Genomic DNA, 18810 nt, shown 5'->3' on the forward strand with positions numbered 1-18810 from the left:
GGGAGGAGCCGCGCGAGGAGCCGCGCGGTGCGCATGCGCATGCGCCGAAAGGGGTGTGGCCAGCGCGGGTGGGCGGGGCGTGCGTCACAGAGCGGGGTGGCGTCGTTGCAGTCCTGGTGCCGATGTGTGCAGCCGCTAGAGCCGTTGGGGCGGTTTGAGTGTCCGGTCGTGGGGCCGCGATGGAGGACGACTTCGTGCTGGCTCTGCAGCTCCAGGAGCTGTGGGAGGCGGAGGATGAGGAGGCGGCGGCCGCGGCAGCAGCAGCATCAGGAGCAGAGTGCGCTGCGTCCTCGGCCGTGTCTTCGCCGCTCCGGCCGCTGTCGGTGGTGGACGAGGCGTGGGAGCTGCTGGACCCCAACCCCGACGTGCACGGCCTCTTCGTGCAGTTCAACGAGGCGTTCTTCTGGGGGCGCCTGGCGGCCGTGGAGGTGTCGTGGAGCCCTCGCATGACCCTGTACGTCACTGGGGGAGCGGCGGGAGGGGGCAGGGGGCCGGGGAGGCTCGCAAGGCGGGAGGGGGCTGGGGCTGCCGGGCCAAGCGCGGCCAGGAGGCGGTGGGGGAAGCCGGCCCTTCCCGGGCCAGCGCAGCCGGGTGGCCTTCATCGATCTCGGGTTGCGGGAGCCGCCGTGCCTCTGGGCGGCCCCGGCGCTGCGTCGCGGCTGTCGGGAGGGGCTGTCGCCCGTCAGATAAGCAGCGGCTCCTCTCGCCTGGGGGCGGTGGGGCTTGGGGAGGAGGAGGTAGGAGAAGCTGTCAGTTGCCACTCTGTGCCGCTCCGAGCTGTGGCTTCCTCGGCGGGACGCGCCACAGCCGCTCTCCCAGCGTCGCGCTTTTCTGACCGCGTGTGGCCCGGGGCCTGCGCTGCTCACCCTCGTCGCCCGTGTTGCCCCCTCGCTCGTTACAGGCAGCGGCTTTTCCCCGAGGCGGAGGCAAAGCTGTGAGATCCTAAAGCGGGATGAGTAATTCGGCCTTAAACTGCCGCCTGTCGCAACTCGAGAGAAAATCTAGTGTTGCTGTCGCTTTTCTCGGTCTCGGGTTTTGTGGTAGCTTTACAGCACCGCAGAAAAGCAGCTGCGTTACGGTGGACCTAGAAGGGACTCGGGAGGGAGATAGGAGATTAAAAGAAGCCTTGAAGTGCAGGCGACAGCTCTGCAGCAGGTCGCGGTTGCTGTTGCTGGCAGCTGGGGTCCTGCCCCCTCTCGCCCTTCGCTGATTGCCCTACTGCTTGGGCACTTAAAAATACTTGGATACCGAACCAGTAGAGGATCAGCTCGGTAACCAAAAAGAACAGTGTTTTCTGCTGGGCTCCTGTGCGTAAGTGGTGATCTGTAAAGGTTCAGTACCAGTCAAAAGCTGGGGCTACCGGGAGGGGTGAACTTGCAGCAATCAGCAGTGAGCTCAATGTTGGCTCCCGGTAATTCCCAGCCTGCGTTTTATGTGTCTTGCTGAGAACGGTTCTTTGCCTCCTAAACGGGTTAGCTTGCAGCAGTCCATTGGGGTTTATTTTTTGTTAATTGCTAGCTTTGAACTGATTACAAGAAACCTAATAAATTACAGTTTCACTTTTGCTAGTTTAGTCACACTTTGTTGTAAGGAACTTGTGGGTTTCCTCTCCCCACCCCCTTGCTTAATGACATTGAGTTTTTCAAGTAACTATTAAAAAGTGTTTTTTTTTCATGTTCTGAGTTACATGGCACGTGTTGGAAGGGGTGAGCATTTTAACTCCAGTTCTCAGTTTTCTTCATGTGCTACAGAAACAAGTAACTGCTCATCTTTTCTTTCTTTCTGTGTCTCTCTCAGCTGTGCTGGATTGTGTAGGTACGAAAAAAGTGGTGGAATGTGCTCCATCCGTCTGAGCGAGCCACTCCTAAAGCTAAGACCCAGGAAGGACCTTGTTGAGGTATTTAAAGGTTGCTGATGAGTCTGCATGTGAAATACATTGTGCCTCCTTCCACCCCATACGCCAACGTTATGTGTCGCAGTGGCATTCTTATCTACAGATAGATACTTGTAGATATAACGGTGGCTTTAGGGCTGTATCTGTGTTGCTTATGTGGGCAGCATCACAGCGATCTTTCAGTTTTGCTAGTTTTCTAAATGGGCAGCTCTGAGGAGGAGTCTGAAGTCACATGTTTATTTTACCGACTTTATAAGGGACCCCCCCCCTTTTTTTTTTTAAATTGCTAAATTATTTGCTAAATAATACCAAATATGGACAGAAAACACAATTAGAAAATGCCTGTAGTTTCATCTTTCACATCAAAAGGCCAACAGCAGAAAATAAGGATACAGGATATGACTGTAAACATACCTTTCTGTTGCTTGTTGTGCCTCTGTCAGGGCAGCTTGTTTATGAACAGAAATGAGGTAGAGATTTAACATTCTCACAAGTGTCTCTTTGGTTGTAGAGGGGATGATCTCTTTAAGCATCTGACTGCAGTTTGAGCATTATTTCTCCTTTTTTGGAATGTGACTTACTGTAGTAACATCCTTCAGCACATTTTGGTGGTGTGGGAGTAGAGGTAATTTGATTTGACAGGTAGAAGGAGCGTTCAGTTTTTGTGACCCAGACTGAATATCTGAATGCATGGGAATAAGATCGGTCCCAGGATAAATGTAAGGGGGTAAAATATTTCCAGCTTAATTTGGAAAATGTATGTAATGCTTTTCAGAGAGTAGCTAATGATGTGCATCCTTTCAGACCCTGCTGCATGAAATGATCCATGCCCTGCTCTTTGTCACTCATAATAACAAAGATCGCGAATCCCACGGACCGGAGTTCTGCAAGCACATGCGTCGCATCAATCGCCTGACTGGAGCCAATGTCACAGTGAGCATCATCCACTTAACGTCATTTAATAGCAGTATTTTTTTTTCCTGGTTTGTTTTTCCAGTATGCCTGGTGTGGTATGAGTGGCATACTGGTTCTTGCTAGACGCTGCACAGGTGGCACCAGTAGAGATTTGCATCCAAGTGTATGACAGTTCCATAGGTGTTTTGTTGGGGATGAGGGATGGGATGAGTTGTTAGTAGTGTGATTTTTCAAGTATATCCTCCATAAGTGTTTTCATTTAAACTTGGAACAACCAGGGACAGAATAGCACCCTGTTCAGAATACTGTTCTGGGGGACAGCAGTCAGTTTTAGTTAAGATTTATACCAGTAAAGGCTAATTGGGTTGATGATGTTTAACTGATGCTATCAGACACGTGATTTTTAGGGTGATAGCTGGAGGGAGAATACCAGTATTGTTTACAGTGCATTCTGAACAGTGTGTCATTTAGGGTGAAATTGTAGATAGATTTTCAAGGTGATTTGTTTTTTGGCTGCAGTTCAAGCAAGGTACTCAGGACCCACATCCTGTTGGGGTTGAGGGTTTTTTTGTTTGCTTGTTTTTTAAAAAATCTTTAATTTTGATGGTATCTAAGTATTGATCAAGTTTTACCCAGGTTCAGCTCCCTTAACCGGTAACGTAAAAATCACAGCAGTAATTGAAGGAGTGAAATGGTAATATATTTAAAGGGAAAAAAACCCCAACATTATAGAGGTAGTGATATGAAACTAGAAACTTTCTGAGTGACTGCTTTGTTCTTTTTAAAACTAGATCTATCATACTTTTCATGACGAGGTGAATTTGTACCGCCAGCACTGGTGGCGATGCAACGGCCCCTGTCGAAATAGAAAGCCTTACTTTGGGTACGTGAAGCGGTCAGTGAACAGACCCCCCTCTGCACGAGACTTCTGGTGGGCTGAGCATCAAGAGAAGTGTGGAGGTACATTCACCAAAGTGAAGGAGCCAGAGAATTCCTCTAAGAAGTCCAAGGAGAAAATCCAGCCAGCAAAACTTCCCGATTCTGAGTCAACTAACAAAGGTATTTAAAATAACTCTTTTTTTCTTTTCAAAATTGTTTTTTTTTTCCCCCCAACCAGTTCCTTGAGCAAATACCGATCTGTGACTACATGAGCAGAACAGGGCTTCTCTTATTTGTGTATTTCTGGGTTCCTTCTCAACTTAATTGCAAATAAAGGTTTAGTTTGTTACACTGCTTCCAAGCAGCAGATTTTTGGGTGTACCAAAGGCCGTAAGTTACATATGGAAAAGTTGCTAACTTTTCTTATTTTCTTCTCATTTTGCAGGCAAGATGCAAATGCATGATACACAAGATCTGATGCCTTTTAGTGGAAAGGGATACCAGCTTGGAGGAGGAGATGGTGGACCCTCAGGAAAAAGTCCACATTCCAGCAGCAGTGTTCAAAACCATGAAATACCTGGTTCACACCTTCATTCAGCAGTAAGGACAATACCAATTCCTAAAAATGAGATAAAATTTGAGAAGTCACCCCGTCATGGCATCTTCTTTCCACTTCACACTGATGATGCCAGTGAGAAAATCAGGCTGGCTTCAAAGCGTGAGTTTCCTAAACTCTCTGTGGCTGACACAGAAGCTTACAAGAATGTTGATGGGTCTCCTGTTAAAATGGCTCGTGTAATGGGAGAAAAATCGAGCCAGGGCTCTGCAAATGGCAAAAGGGTCATGCCATATTACGACAGGCCACCAAAACAAATCTGTTTGGGGCAGACAACACCAGCTCACGTTGCATCTGAGGAAAAAAGCTCCAAGTACACTAATACGCTGCAGCAGTGGCCAAAAACGGAAGACAAAACTGGTTTTGAAAACTACTTCATTAAAAAAGGGAGTACTGGTGTCACTTCAAGTGTAAACACACCTGCGAAAACCAGAGCTGAAGCGACAGTGTCCTCTGCAAGTTCCAGCACTGCTGTAAGGCAGGATAAAAAAGTCAGTTGTCCTGTTTGCCAGTCTGAGGTTTTGGAGGCTGAAATAAATGAACACCTGGACTCTTGCCTTGCATAAAACCCTTCAGAAAGCTGTCTCCGAAAAATAAACCAGGCCTGAAGACGTTGCCTGGAAACTACTTTGCTCAGGACTTCTTAGCTGTGGTTAACTTCTCCCAGTGCCTGTTCTGAACTGGAATTTAAACTGCTGTCAGCATGCTGAACAAGACTTTGTGGAGTTGCACATCAGGGATGAGCAGGAAGCTGGTTGCTGTTTATGTTCCAAAGAATTGGTTGTTTTAGTAGGTGTATGTTTGCACAAATGTTCTTGCTGCAGAACCTGGGTACAAGAGGAGACACTTGCTGAACTGCGTGTTTTCAAGGCAATTTTAAAAATGAAGACAGTTATAATCCTGCTAACTCCTCTTTGTTCTTAAGACCCCTTTATCTTGTTTTTCTAAGTTGTTTTGGATGTTCTTAAAGTTAAGCACCTATAGTAGACAAGGTTTACTGCAAGGTATTTTTAGGATAGTAAATATTTTGCTTAATCTGCATTTACTCTCAGGTTGGCCTATTTGCCTGTGACTCTAAAAGACAGGTGAGAGTGAGACTCTCAAATATATACTGAAGAACTTGTTCTGGAAACAGATTTGAAGGTTAGCTGTACTGTTAGAAGATGGAGTGCTTGAATGGAAGCTAATGAGCATCATTTCTGAGTGTCTTTTCCTCTGGGATGCCAGCTGGACTCTCCACCCACATTTTCTGGCAGTCTGCACAAATTCCTTGAGGAAAGTTCCCTAGTTCTCAGGATACAGGTGTTATGTGCCTTGAGTGACTGACCCCCACACGCTGATCCTCAGAAGCTGTGGGGAGTTCCAGTAGCAACGCTGCTAAAGGACCATTTCTGGGTGTATCAAAAACACCTTCACAATTTACTTTATTCTTTTTTCCCGGTTCAACTTCCAGTGCTGTACTGGGATAAAGGCTTTGAATGGACATGACCTGACAGTCTTTGTTTTGCTGCTTCCAGAAACCAGCCAGCTTGGCAGTTGGTATCCAACAAGCTGCTCTGTTGAGTACTAAAACCGCTGTGCTGTGAGAAGTTAGGTGTGGTGAGCAGATGGGTTTCCTCTGTAACCTTTTCGAAATGTTAACAGTTCTCCTGTTGCACTGAAAGTACTTTAACTAGTTCATTGGTTGCTTGTAAAACTGATTATAAATATTTTTGTTAAATAAATTATGCTGTTTCATACATTGTTTGTACTGTGTGTGTTGGGCTCGGGTGCGCATACATTGCCTTGGTATAATGAAGTACTTGCTGCTCCCTTTTGAACTAGGAAATGAACTGAGGGGCAGAGGAACTGGGCAAACAATACCTTGACCCCTTTCAAACACTGGTGTGTTTTTTTACAATACCAATGCTACAGATGTGTAACTTGAATTGGGTTGTTCTTGCAGACTCTGAATTTGTACTGAATTTTAAACTTTCATTAAGCCTGGGTTTCACATGGCTGTTGTGGCTGTCGTTACTGACCGGTGGGCACACCTATATATATATGTAGTTCCCTTTCTGTATTTATATTACTACTTGAATTTCCCTGTAAAAACAGGTGTGGGTGAATGTAGGCTGCATCAACCTCCTTCCAGCCTTCTCCATCATCCCTTCAGCACAGTTTCACTTTTGTTCACGTTACAAATACGGATTCTAAAACTTGGTTTGACATGTTCATTTTCCCATACTTCCTCCTCAAAACTGGTGTGAAATTTGGCATTTACAAGGACAGGGCTACTCAGAAGTATTTGTACTATTGTGTGTTTTCAAGATGAGGACTAGATTGACACCATGAGAACGGTCTGTCACATCATGAAGGGTTTCTGGGAGAGATTGCTCTTATTGTTCCCTGCAACTGATAAGAGCAAAGGAGAAGGGGGGACTGTTAAGTAGATATTTTTTTCTTAATGTCACCTTTTATGTTAATGGTGTTCATTTGAACAACAAATAGGAAATGTAGGGAAGAGTTAGCCTGGTGGGGTGGGGAGCACTTAAGCTATAGGGAAGGCCTGTCTCAAATCCACAAACCTCCTAAATTTGATGAATGTTTTTACAGAGTTACTATAATGCCAGGATCTCTTTGATGCAGAGTGGCAAATGAGCTGGGTGGGTGGGCTTTGCAGTGGCTACCTCTTGCAGGCTATTATTAACAGGTCATGGCCTTGGGTTTTTTTTGAGTATGTGACTGTGAATGCTGTTTCTGTAAGGTTTTGTTCTTGAATGCAGTGTCCTTCCCCCAGTTAACACCGACGACTACCACTGTGTTTTTAAAACACGCTGGTAGATTTGTGTCAAAGGTGAGAAGTTTCATCTTCCCGCCCGGTTGCCTTTGTCCTGAGCGAGTTCAGCTGCTGCCTGTAGCCACCGGCGCTGGAGGCGAATCCTGAGCAGCCACACTTTGCTGCACTGAGACGCTGGGTGCCCGCCGGGACAGCTGAGAAACAGGCTCCAACGCTCCCTGTCTGAGAGGGGCGAAGCTGTGAGGGAGGTCACACGGGTGCGTCCTGTTTGTCAAAAAAAAAGCGGTTAGGCAAACGAGAGGCAAAGGCAATCTCATTTCATGGTCACCTGCCGGAATTCCTCATTCAGGTAACCCTTTTTGGAGGTCGTGCTGCCTGAGGAGGGGTGACTCACCTACTCCACTGCGACAGAGAGCGGCTGCACTTACCTTCCCTGGAAGCTGGTTATCTGGCAAGAAATGGTGAAGGTCAAGTGTTCTCTGCTTCGTGAAAACCCTGCCCAGGACGTTTTCACAATGCTTGGTGAGTTCTCATGGACAAGTGGGCGGCAGAAGTTTTCTCTGGAGTCATACAAACTAACGAGCATCTTTCAGGGAGACACAGCGCAGTCCGACTTACACCACGGTGTCCGGGAGGTGACGTGCAGGCCGCATCTGATTCGCGTTCCCCAGGTTCTCCATTGCCTTACCCTCAGAACCGTAGCTTAGGGCCAGATGGGCCACGAAGGAGACCCACGTTTCGGGTGCCCATGACAATGCGATGCGATCCTGCCCGCACCTGCCCGTGGGTACGCGGGAGAACCCCCCGCCCCGCGCCCCGCAGAGCTGCGGGGGTCCCCGGCACGGCGGGGCCGGTAGGTGGCGCTCCTCGCGTCACGGAGCGGCCGGGGACCGGCAAGTGCGGGGCCGGCGGCCTCCTGTTCCGGGACGGGCGGGAACCCGGCTGGACCACAGGCCAGCTCAGGGGTGGGGAACTGGGGGGGCCGGAGGTCCGCAGCTGGCTGAGCGCTGAGAAGTAGGGTTTACCGCTGATTTCCTCTGCCCGTCTTCCTTCTCGCCTTGGAAGAGGCCACACTGAGCTGCTTTTTCTGCTTCAGGGCTCGGCCAGTAACCCACAAGGCATCACCCTGTGTCTGCCCAGGCGGCACCCCTGGCATCTGTTGCAGTGACAGAGCTAACTGTCCAACGCCATCTGGCACCACCCCAGCTCCTGGGGAGAGGCAGGACGGAGTCGGCCGAAGTCAGAGGGTCACGAAACCCTCAGAAGTCACAAAACTGGACTCGGGTGCCTGGGCTAAGCCTGGGAGCTGGAGGGGTGTGACTGCCCTTCCCTTAGCCTGTGTGCTGTAGGTGTGAAACCTAAAAAAAGGGAGCCAGCCCTGGCCTTAATCTTTCTGTTCCCTTTTAGCTTCTGCCAGGCCAGGCTGCCTTAAGACTAGATTAAGTTTCTGAGAAGGTGCAGCCGCTTGGCCTGAATAGCTCACCCTGTCTCTGCCCCGTCCATCCCCTAATGTTCACATCATTCCATCTGCTTGCTTTGTTCTCATAAGTTGCAGGCCTGGCAATTCATAAACTCCCCGGTGTGTGACAGGACCACACAGCTTTGTCACGGGCTGCTCCAGACAGCGTGGTGGTGGAAGGGTATGGTACAAAGACTGGGCTCTTCTGGCAGATGGCAACCAGGAACACGTTCAAAGGGAAGAGGTGTCCTGAGGATGAAACCACCTGGGGGCCTCAGAGAAGATGGCACCTCAGGCAGGAAGGCAGAAAGCTGTAAGGAAGGGACTTCAGTCTTCAATCTGTTGTCTTCTGCTGGGTGTGTTGCTAAGAATTATTTGGGCTAGGCTCTAGCTTTGTGTTCAGCGGTGCCGACACAGGAAATTTAACTTAAACATATGAAACAACTTTTTTATGGTGAAGGTGGTTCAACACAGGAAAGGTTGCCTGGAGAGGTTGTGGAGTCTCCCTATGAGAAGAGACTCAAACCCCATCAGGACACAGTCCTTGGTGACCCTGTCAGGGCAGGAGGGCTGGACCAGACCATCCCCATGAGCCCCTTCTACCTCTGCAGCCTGAGTTTCTGCCTCACAATCCATGAGCGCTTCAGGACAGAGTGAAATTACAGCTAAAGGCGGTTATCATCCATCTGCTCAGCCTTGTGCTGGCACAGCCCAGGAACCTCACACACCATCTCTCCCCGTTTATTTCCCACTACACTCTTCTTCCTCTCTGTGCAAGGTTTGGCATGGGCAGCTCTCACCACTGCCACTTCCCAGGCTGTGTCCCAGAGGGACAAGCCACCCCGTCCCATGCATCGGAGACCCGGGGACCTGAGGCAGGAGCCAGGCACATGCCACCGCACCAAGGCAGGTACAAGGAAGCTCTGCCCTGCCAAGCTGGGTGGAGGAGCAGGTATCTGGGCCACGGCTCCTCAGGGCCTGCCCTGGAAAGGCAGGTTTTAATGGCCACTTCCTCACCAAGCCACATGGCAGGGGGGAGGGGGGCAGGATTATCAGCCCCGAATGATGACGTGAGTTAAAGCTCAGAGGTAATTAACTTTGACTGTACCTATAAGAGATTTAGAAGGCAGGAAAAGCATCTGATGACAGGAAATAGGAGGTATTTCAGGCACTGCAAAACCCCAAAAGACTATTCAAGCGAGCTGGCAACATTTCCCAGGCAATTTGGCAGAGTTAAGAGGACACCACCCAAGAGGTTTTACTGCTAACATTCGCGCGGAGCTTGGGTCTTGAAAAGCAATTTTGTTGAAGCAGACACACCCCCCAGGGGCAAGTGATGCCACAACCCCAGGGCTTTCTGCAAGGCATTTATGGGCATGAGCATCCCCTGAAGGAATGAGCACACCCCAGGTTGGAGGAAAACCCTTAAAAGTTGCTTTAATGCAGCCTTCCTCTTAATCCTGTTACAGGCTCCAGAAACGTTCCCTTCCCTCAGCATCTTCTGCAGCAGAGCGCTGCCACAGTAAGCCAAGGCTTTGCACCCTTAGCAGCGCAGGTGCTGGACCACACATTGGGTCGTGGTCTGTCTGCACCCACTCTGCAGGGGGTAGCAAGGGAAACCTTGCCTTACCTTCTTGGGGGAGAGCGATTGGAGGTCTCTGCTGCTGGGCAAGTGTCCTCACTGGGCTTTGGGTGGTTGTATGAGCCCAGCGCCAAGTCTGCTGAGATGTGGCTGTGGATTTGTATTGAAGCGACACCGTTTTCAGGAGATTGACAACTGGATGCCCTGTTTGTGAATTCTGTGCCAGTTTCCAGTCTCCTTGTTCCTCTCCCTTTCCTTTCTGCCATAGAAAGGCTACCCAAGGTATGTCCCATGAACTGCTGCGGTTCTGCTGTGTCATGTATAATCCTGCCACCTCTACCAAAAGAGGAGGAGCACCCTTGGCAAATCAAGACTAGTTTGCTTCCTCATCATGGTCAGCAGCTTCCCACTCTTGCCCCTTTGCCAAGCAGCACCAGTTCGGGGCAGCAGCAGCCAGAGGCCACACTGCTGGCCAGGACTTGGTAGACGCTCTTCTCTCAGCACTTTTGCAACTCTGGGCCAAGGGCTTAGGCAGCAGCTGACCACCTGGAAGGGCAGGCACCCGGCTGCTGCCAGCCTTCATCTCAGGAAAAAAACAACCCCAATGTTTTCCTCAGCCAAGCATTTTATAATTTAATCCGCCACCCACACAAAGGGAGCAGCACAAAAGCCTGCAGCTCGGCTCACAGCCAGCAGGACCTAACGCAGCCTGGAAGGATGGAAAAGCCCCGGGCTAGCAAGGGAGCAGGAGAGGCCTCTATGCATCTGTGGGAGCAGAGTCGGCAAGGGAAGGTGCAGAGGAGGTAGGAAGCAGAGCTGCCCTTCTCCATGTGCTCTCACCTGAGGAACCCAGAGCAAATTTGGAAACCTACTGTAAACACTGGAGGCATAACCAACCACCTCCCCCTGCCCCTGCTCCTTAATCCCTACCCAGGTAGATGTCTAGCCCTAGATAAAGCCAGCTCCTGAGTATCTAAACAAGAGCTTACACCACCATAATCAATAACAACAAAATCTCCTGAGCTAAACACACATCCCTTGGTTGCTACAAAGTTAAAATAACTTTTGTTTGTATGGCACAACATCCTCCACCTAAAGCACCTTGTCTTTGGGACAGTTTTTCTGCAGATACGGAGGGGCCTTATCCCAGTGAGGAGACCAAGGGGTCCCAGGCATTCAGTCTGCTCCCTGGGAGGATGAGCCCAAGGCGTTTCTGCACCCCTGCTCCCCAAGAAGAGCCGCAGTCGTGGGCAGCTGTGCCCAGCACACACAGAATCGCAAAAAGCCCAGAACAATATTCAGGCATTAGGCTTTCTGTTTGTGAGCAGGAGTCAAACCTCTGCATTGTAGTTACTCTGGATTAGTCTTTTATTTATAGGCAAAAATAAAACTGAACCACACCAGCCCTTGAAATGATCCCAGGAGAGGAACCGGTTCCACCCTGACAAACCACAGAACCACACAGGCGCTGGATCCACACAGCGAGTGTCACAGAATGTGTGAGATTGGAATGAACCTTTAAGTCATCTAGTCCAACCCCCATGCAGTAAGCAGGGACATCTTCACTAGATCAGGTCACTCAGAGCCCCATCAAGCCTGACCTTCAATATCTATAGGGATGGGGGCCTCCATCACCTCTCTAAGCAACCTGTTCTAGCGACTCACTACCCTCACAGTGAAGAACCTCTTCCTAATGTCCCATCTAAACCTACCCTGCTCTAGTTTAAAGCCATTGCTCTACATTCTACTGTTACATACCTTTACAAACAGCCCCTCCCCAGCTTTCCTGTAGGCCCCTTCAGGTACTGTAAGGCTGCAGTAAGGTCTCCCCAGAGTCCTCTCTTGTCCAGGCAGAACAGCTCCAACTCTTTCAGCCTGTCAAATATTCTGACTATGGAGAGACTTGTTTTACTTCCCATCCCCAGCTGCACTTGAAAAAGAATGTGTTTCCAGTTTAGACACTGCCATGGAGCAGTGACTCAGCTGTGTGTGATACTGGCAAGCTGTTGGTCCATGTGTGTGTGTTTTACAGCCCTCCCCACCCAGATGCAAGGCATGCCCTGCAAGCTTTTAGCCACATGACAACGCTGGTACTGGGCTTATGGGCTGAGCTGGTTGCCTTTCCCAGCATTTATCGAGATTTAAGACACAAGGTAGTTATAGTAAGTTCTCCAGAAGAACCAATAAATTATTACCAATGGAAGTTTAACACTGAGCTGCACATTTAATAGATTTAAAAAAAAACCCAAAGTCCCCCAAGTCTAACAACTGCAAACTGGGAAGGCAGATGGGGAAACCCAACTCCTACTTTAAGCAAGAAGTTACAAACCTCTCATCTTCAGATACAAAATTATGCTACTTTGCAACACACATCCGTAAAGTAAAAAGTGGATGGGATGCATCAGCAATTGTTTTCCCTGAGGCAGATACCCCTCACATTTTGGGGTTGGAACCGAGTGATTTTTGAGGCCTCTTCCAACCCAAAGTGTTCTATGATTTTCGCTTGCCATGTCCCACCTTCCTCACACCCACCCCCTACATGTTTTATCTTGGTCTGATGTATGGTCTCTTCCTGTCCTGCAGCAACATTCCTATTTAACTCATTCCTTCCTCCCAGTCCTGCTAAGGACTTGAGTCTCACCAGTGGCCTGGTGATTTGCATCTTATCTGCTCCTTCCACTTTTAGATCCAGCTCTCAGTACCTGGCTACTCCAGACAGGAGCTATGGGCTTTTTTTTCCCTCCTTTTTAAAATAGGATGTGCTACATAACCATTCAACTTCCAAATCTTGGGGAAAAGTTTCATGGCAGTAAGCAAGCAGTAGCAAGAGTCAGAGCAAGTTCTCTGAACCTGATTTTGTCAGAAGGACCAGTGATTTTTGTACAAGAGGTCCCTGAACCTGCTTGTGATCTGCTGTCCCCCAGCAGCAGGCAGGGTCTGGCAACTGCGATTCAGCAGCTGCTGTAGAGCGAGCACAGGTCTCGCAGCAGCATAAAGGTGTGAACAGGCTTCACTGCACCTGCAGCAGTTCTTTACCTTCAAGCTCTACTTTAAATCCACACCATAGCTAAGAAAGCATTTTATATATATGAAAGTTGAGTATTGGAGTTTCTACAGATCCCTAAAGGGGATCGAGGGGAAAAGAAAAAAGGCAGAAGAGAAACAAATCCAAGTCAGTCCCATCAATTCCTTCAAAGTCTTTGCCGCTGAGTACTCGAATTCCCACTATTTGCATGTGGATGCATAGCTGCATGCCTGCAGGCCAGGCAGCAGGCTAGACATCCAGGGCTTTGGGATTCTGAGTTTGCTGCTGCCACTTGGCTTCTTCAAAGCCTTCAGCAGGCAGAAAAACGGTACTTTCCAGTCCGCTTGTGCTTCTCCGTGTGATCTCTCCACTCCTGACCTTAAAGCAGTCGCACAGCCAGACGTTTTACATAAGATACAGACTGCCAGCTAGCTTCCTCTCAGATCTGCACGCTCCTTTCTTTTGAGAAACTCTCAAGGGAGACTTTCCCCGGTGCAGCATTTGACTTTACTACACCAAACAGCCCCCTACAAATTGTGCCAACCATGTGATAATTAAAAAAAAAAGAAATTAAAAAAATTCACAATCAGATCTACCCAGGATGGTTCCAAGTGCTAGGAAGACTTCTGCCTTGTTCAGCCCAAAACAAAGTTTGGGAAGAGAAAATTTCAGGAGAAGGTGTAAGAAGTGACACAGCAGGGAAGACAGCCTCACAGCACCTTGGGACCAGCTCAGTGCTGCTGCACTTGAGTACTGCTGCTCCTGCTCAAACTGAAGTGCCACTCAAGGTGCACTATGGCTGGCAGACTCACCTGGAGATCCAGGTAACTCCTCCTGAACTGGCCCAAGGCGAACAAGCTCGTTCAAGCACAGGGGGGGCTTTGCAAGAGTTAGAGCAATGGCAGCACAGCCAGCCAGATGCTCCTTCGATTGGTACCGTGTGGTCCTAACAAAACTCATAAAAAAGCTTAGGGAAATCTGTGGCATCTCAGATGGGCTGGCATCTGTCGGCTCTGCTGTTCCTCTGGCATCTTCAGAGGGCTTGCAATTCACCAGCAGCCACGTGAAACTGAAAAGCCTTAAAAAAAGTCCTGTTTGAAGAGGACTTCTGCTTTGCACCTCACATACCTGTCAAAGTGGAGGAAAAGACTAGAGCTGCCTCTACATCCACCATCACCCTCCTCCTGTCAGCCTAAATGTGGAGCTGTTTTGGGGGGAGAAAATCATCAGTGAAATGGTCACCACACGCAGGTAACTGTAGTTAGTCTAAAAAGGCAGCAGACCTTTCTCCAGAGCAGAAATAGCAGGACTTAAACAAAAAACCCCAAACACCACCCCCCACTCTCCCCCAACAAAACAGAACCCCCCATAAACTCACCAAAAGATGCACAGGCTCCCTTTACTAGGAGGCATTTATATAAATAGGTTGCTACAGAGTAGTTTTTAAGGAGTTATACAGACTACAAATAACCACATCATTTCAAGAACCTTTATACATCATCTTTTTTTTTTTTAATTAGATTAGCTTTACAAGCAACTTGAGAGCTCTTTCATAATGAACACTGCTTTTCAAATTACACAACTTTATAGGCAACCTGTAAAATGAATCCTGAATTTCTTTGCCTGCTATAGATAAAGGTCTCATATTTTACAGCCGGCTAGGATCATGAATAAAAATAGCATTATGAAGCTTTATCTTTAACCAGGACTAGACACATACAGATCATAAAACAGTTTAAAAAATAAGTTTTAAAACAAGGACCTGCTTGGTGATGCTCAAGACTGAATATTCAACTGACATGAAATGAACAGTTTCTAAAGGACATGGAGGAAATGGCTGACCTGATTTGTTGACCCTATGTCACGACTTACATGGAGTGAAAAATTAAGCACTTTATAAACCTGTCTGGCAAGCACAAACCTACAGTGTGATTAGAATTCGATACGCCGTGTAACTGCACAAGTTTGAATTACAGAGGGACTGAAATGAGTTTAAAGGCTGATGCTTACGTGTCTAAACCAAAACCAACCAAACCTCGGTCAAAAGTAGTACTAAAGAAGATGAAGTAGAAGAGGTGGCTTTTTTGCTTGTTTTATTGGCAGCCTAAATGCACTGCAGACCAGACAGTAATGAAGATTTGCACTCCTTGGCCAGGTTGGCAGAGGCACTTACAGTAAAGGTATCCTGTCTGTTTTTTTTCTGGGAAGAAGAGAGGAAAGAGGGAGAGAACTGTCAAGGGCAAAAAGTTGCTAAAAAAAAGAAAAAACGAAATCACAGGAAAAAAAAAGAAGAAAATATTGGGATTTCTGTTGGTTCTCCTACATGATATACCCATACTGAATTTTTTTCCCCTTTCTGTCAGTTTGCTACTAAACAATTAGCTTTTTCATGTTTTACATGAACAATAGTAATCTTTTTAATAAAAAATTACTGAGCTTTCCATAGAAAAGGTCTCTAATTGAATACAAACTATACAGATGCTAAAATTGTCACAAGTTGTAATATATACAGAAATATTTCTGTACACTCACATTGTTTTGGCTAAGTAAGGAAATAAGGGACAGATAGAAAACTGCAGTGGGTAAGTTGATCAACCCCCAGACTCCTGTAAATATGAATGCCGTCTTTTATAGGTTTCCTTTTGTGGTTTGTTTTTTCAAGCTTTTAAAGCTCAGGAATAAAAAAAAAAAAAAGAGAAAGAAGAAGAAATAAAAAAAATAAATTCAGTGTCTTAAAACATCCATTTCTTAAAAAATAAGAATATCAAAGTTTCTCACATCTCACTTTTACTCTGTGATGTCCCCTCTCCTTGATAACATGAAAACAATGTAAAAGAAAATAAGTCTTCTTACTAAATATATACCTCAGTATTGATCAAAGGGCAGTGCCTTTTTTGGGGAAAGTCCTTCAGCACAGTGAAAACCTCAAGATGTATTGCACAAGGAGCCTACAGTGATGCGTTTCAGCTTCAGTGTGCTGACCATTGCCTTGACACTTTACAACAGACCAAGGCACCAACTCACAGACTGCGCCGGACACCAACATTCCAAAAGGAAGTTTTAAAAAAAAAGTGAATTTTAGATAATCTCTTAACTTATATACATAGGAAAGGGGGGTGGGGGTGGGGTGGCAAATATTCTTTAGAAAAGGGAAAAAGCTCAAAATTTTCTCTGTCAAGTATGTAAGGAGGTTCTGGGTACCTCTAAGTAGCCTAGGAAAGCCCTTATATATTCTTGTTATCGCGATGGTATTTAACAGGTCCCCAAAGCCAATGACAGCAACCGATAGTGTCAAGTTCACTTAGTGCCAGTCACTTAACAAAAAAAAAACCCCAAACCAACCAACCAACCAAAAAATAAAACAACACCCCAACAACAACAACAAAAAAAGAGAGACAGAAACTTCCCCTCCGTGGATTCAACATACAAAACCACAAACTGAATGTTATTAATAGCGAGATACTGATTTGCTTCTGTTAATAAGGTTCAAGAGGACATAGTAAAAAAAAAAAAAAACAACAATACAGCAGCAATCTTTAAAAGTTAAGATTAGTGTGAGATATGATATAAAACAATCAGGTTTTTTTAGCTGGTAATTAAAGTGCTCCTTTTCTGACTTAAGGTGTAAAGAAAATTAAAGTGATTATCAGTTACTGGCAACCCTTACATTAAATTAGGTCTTTCATGGCAGAGGAGAACAATATGAACAGTTTTACAAAAATAGATCCATGTTATTTTGGAGAATACTGTAAATTTTTTTCTTTTTTTTTTAGTTTTTTTTTTTAAGACTCAATTTTGATAAACTGTACCTGGTCATACAAAAATTACCCAAAATTCAAACTTTTACCATATAAAAAAAGGGAGAGATGAATTGGATTCAGCTGGATGACAGGTCGGGCAAAATATAAGAATGGACAAATTCTATGTAGGGCACTTATTTATGTCCAGATGCATATGCTGTTTCTTACTGATTGCTTATCTTCTTCACATAAGCAGTCACAGGCCTGGAGTCACAATCACGTAGTACAATGCTTCAGCAGTCAGAGAATCTTCTATTTGATGCAACATCGAAACACTGTTTGCTTCTTTATTAAAACGTTGGTTTGTTGTTGATTTTCCTTTATCTTGTTATTCACATTCAAAAGTTAATAGATAGCATCAAGGTTTATCAGGGAGAATAGCAAGGGGAGTTGCTAAATCAAAGGCTTATAAAACGTCTTTCCCAACTGAGTCAGAAGGTTTATTAAGTTCAACCCTCACACCTTTTTCACCTGCAGGAATACAAAAAGGAAATCATGTGTTACTTTCCAGCATTCTCTTATCAAAGCACAGTCCCTAGAACTGTTACACCACTTCCCAGGCTACTTTTAAGAGAGTACTCTGAAGATGGTCTAGTGTGTGTGGTCTAGCACGGTACCTATTTCTGTATGCATGGCTCTGCACCCTGTGTTCTGTGAAGTTAGAGGCTGTGGCTGCTCAGCACGTCTGAGAGCAGGCATTTATTTGGCTAGAAAACTAGATACCTCCCATCAGTTTTGAGACAGATCACTGCAGTCTTTACACGCAGAGGTAAGCTTTAAGAACGGCCAATTGAGAATCTCAGGATATTGTCCATTATTCTGGATCAGAATCTCTGGAATTTCTGGGTATTTACCTTTGTAGAGAAGCTCAAAGGTTCCCTCTGACTTGCTGCTAAAAAGAAATAAATCAAACCCACACATCTTTTGCCCTTTTCTTTAAAAACTGACCTTCAGATACCTCCTAGAAAGTGAGACTATCAATAACAGACACAGTACCCCACATTCAAGAAACACACATATTCTGTGTGGCTTCAGTTAAGACAGACACTGGGCCAAGAAAGACTATTTTTCTTTCTATTTTATGGCATTTTATTCTATATTTTTTAATTTTAGTATCAACTGAAAATAAAAAGGAAATTGCACAATTCTTACTGGAGATAGAGCAAAAAATGCTATTTTAATTGCAAACCAAACTGGAATCACAACAGTACTATAACAGAAATCAATTTCAGGATAAACCAATCCCAAAATGAAACAACCCCTCCAACCCAGCCTTCCTCCCTCAAGTGCCTGCAGCTGAGGGTGACCCTGGAAAGGGATTCCCTGGGGGGAATATCTCTCCTGCATAGACCTAAGTCCACCTGAACCAGTTCTCTGCACTCTTTCTGAAAGAGCAGCAGGCAAAGCTCTGCAGAGACAACCCAAACAGCTCTGACCCAACAAAGCTGGCTGCAGGAGCTGTGCAGTCACACACGTGATGCAAAGCCTGACCTAAAGACAGACAGACAGGTTTCCTGCAGGGACCAGGCAGGCTTTATTCAGCATTCCTGACAGCCTGGGAAGTCACCGTGCCTTGCTGTGCATGAGCCACCGAGCAGCAGGACAGCCTGCCTGGCTGGAGCCAAGGGGCTCCCTGTGTTTCTTTGCAAGCCAGGCAGGACCTGCACTGCTCTTACCGCTTCCAAAATGCACAAAGTCACCGGCTGCACCAAGGGGGACTGAACTAAACTGCAGCTAGATAGCTCTGGGGCTACTCACAAGCCTCAGGCACCTAAAAGCAATGAATGGAAATTTCATTTGGAGATTCAGCATCATTGGTTTCAGAGCTCCTGATGAAAGCGTGGAGAAACTGGCCCTGTGC

The 18810-nt window shown here is 46.7% G+C and overlaps 2 protein-coding genes across 2 annotated transcripts in view; one reads left to right on the forward strand and one right to left on the reverse strand.

Annotated features, from left to right (window-relative positions):
* Positions 1-179: 179 nt before the first annotated feature.
* Positions 180-6043, forward strand: SPRTN (SprT-like N-terminal domain; the record flags this gene model as incomplete). The annotated part of the gene is made up of 5 exons (XM_084262581.1): positions 180-454; positions 1798-1897; positions 2699-2827; positions 3601-3868; positions 4134-6043. 5 exons carry the CDS (start codon positions 180-182, stop codon positions 4868-4870), a joined length of 1509 nt encoding a protein of 502 aa, XP_084118707.1. The 3' UTR covers positions 4871-6043.
* A 10566-nt stretch (positions 6044-16609) lies between these two features.
* EGLN1 (egl-9 family hypoxia inducible factor 1) overlaps positions 16610-18810 on the reverse strand; it is a gene marked incomplete at its 5' end in the record, with an annotated part of 34368 nt that continues 32167 nt past the window's right edge. Inside the window, one exon of the mRNA XM_084262181.1 lies at positions 16610-17420. Within this exon, the coding sequence (XP_084118307.1) occupies positions 17356-17420 (65 nt within the window). The 3' untranslated portion in view covers positions 16610-17355. The remainder of the gene's footprint in view (positions 17421-18810) is intronic.

Source organism: Gallinula chloropus (genome assembly GCF_964237585.1).
Source record: "Gallinula chloropus genome assembly, chromosome: 3".
Taxonomy (NCBI): domain Eukaryota; kingdom Metazoa; phylum Chordata; class Aves; order Gruiformes; family Rallidae; genus Gallinula; species Gallinula chloropus.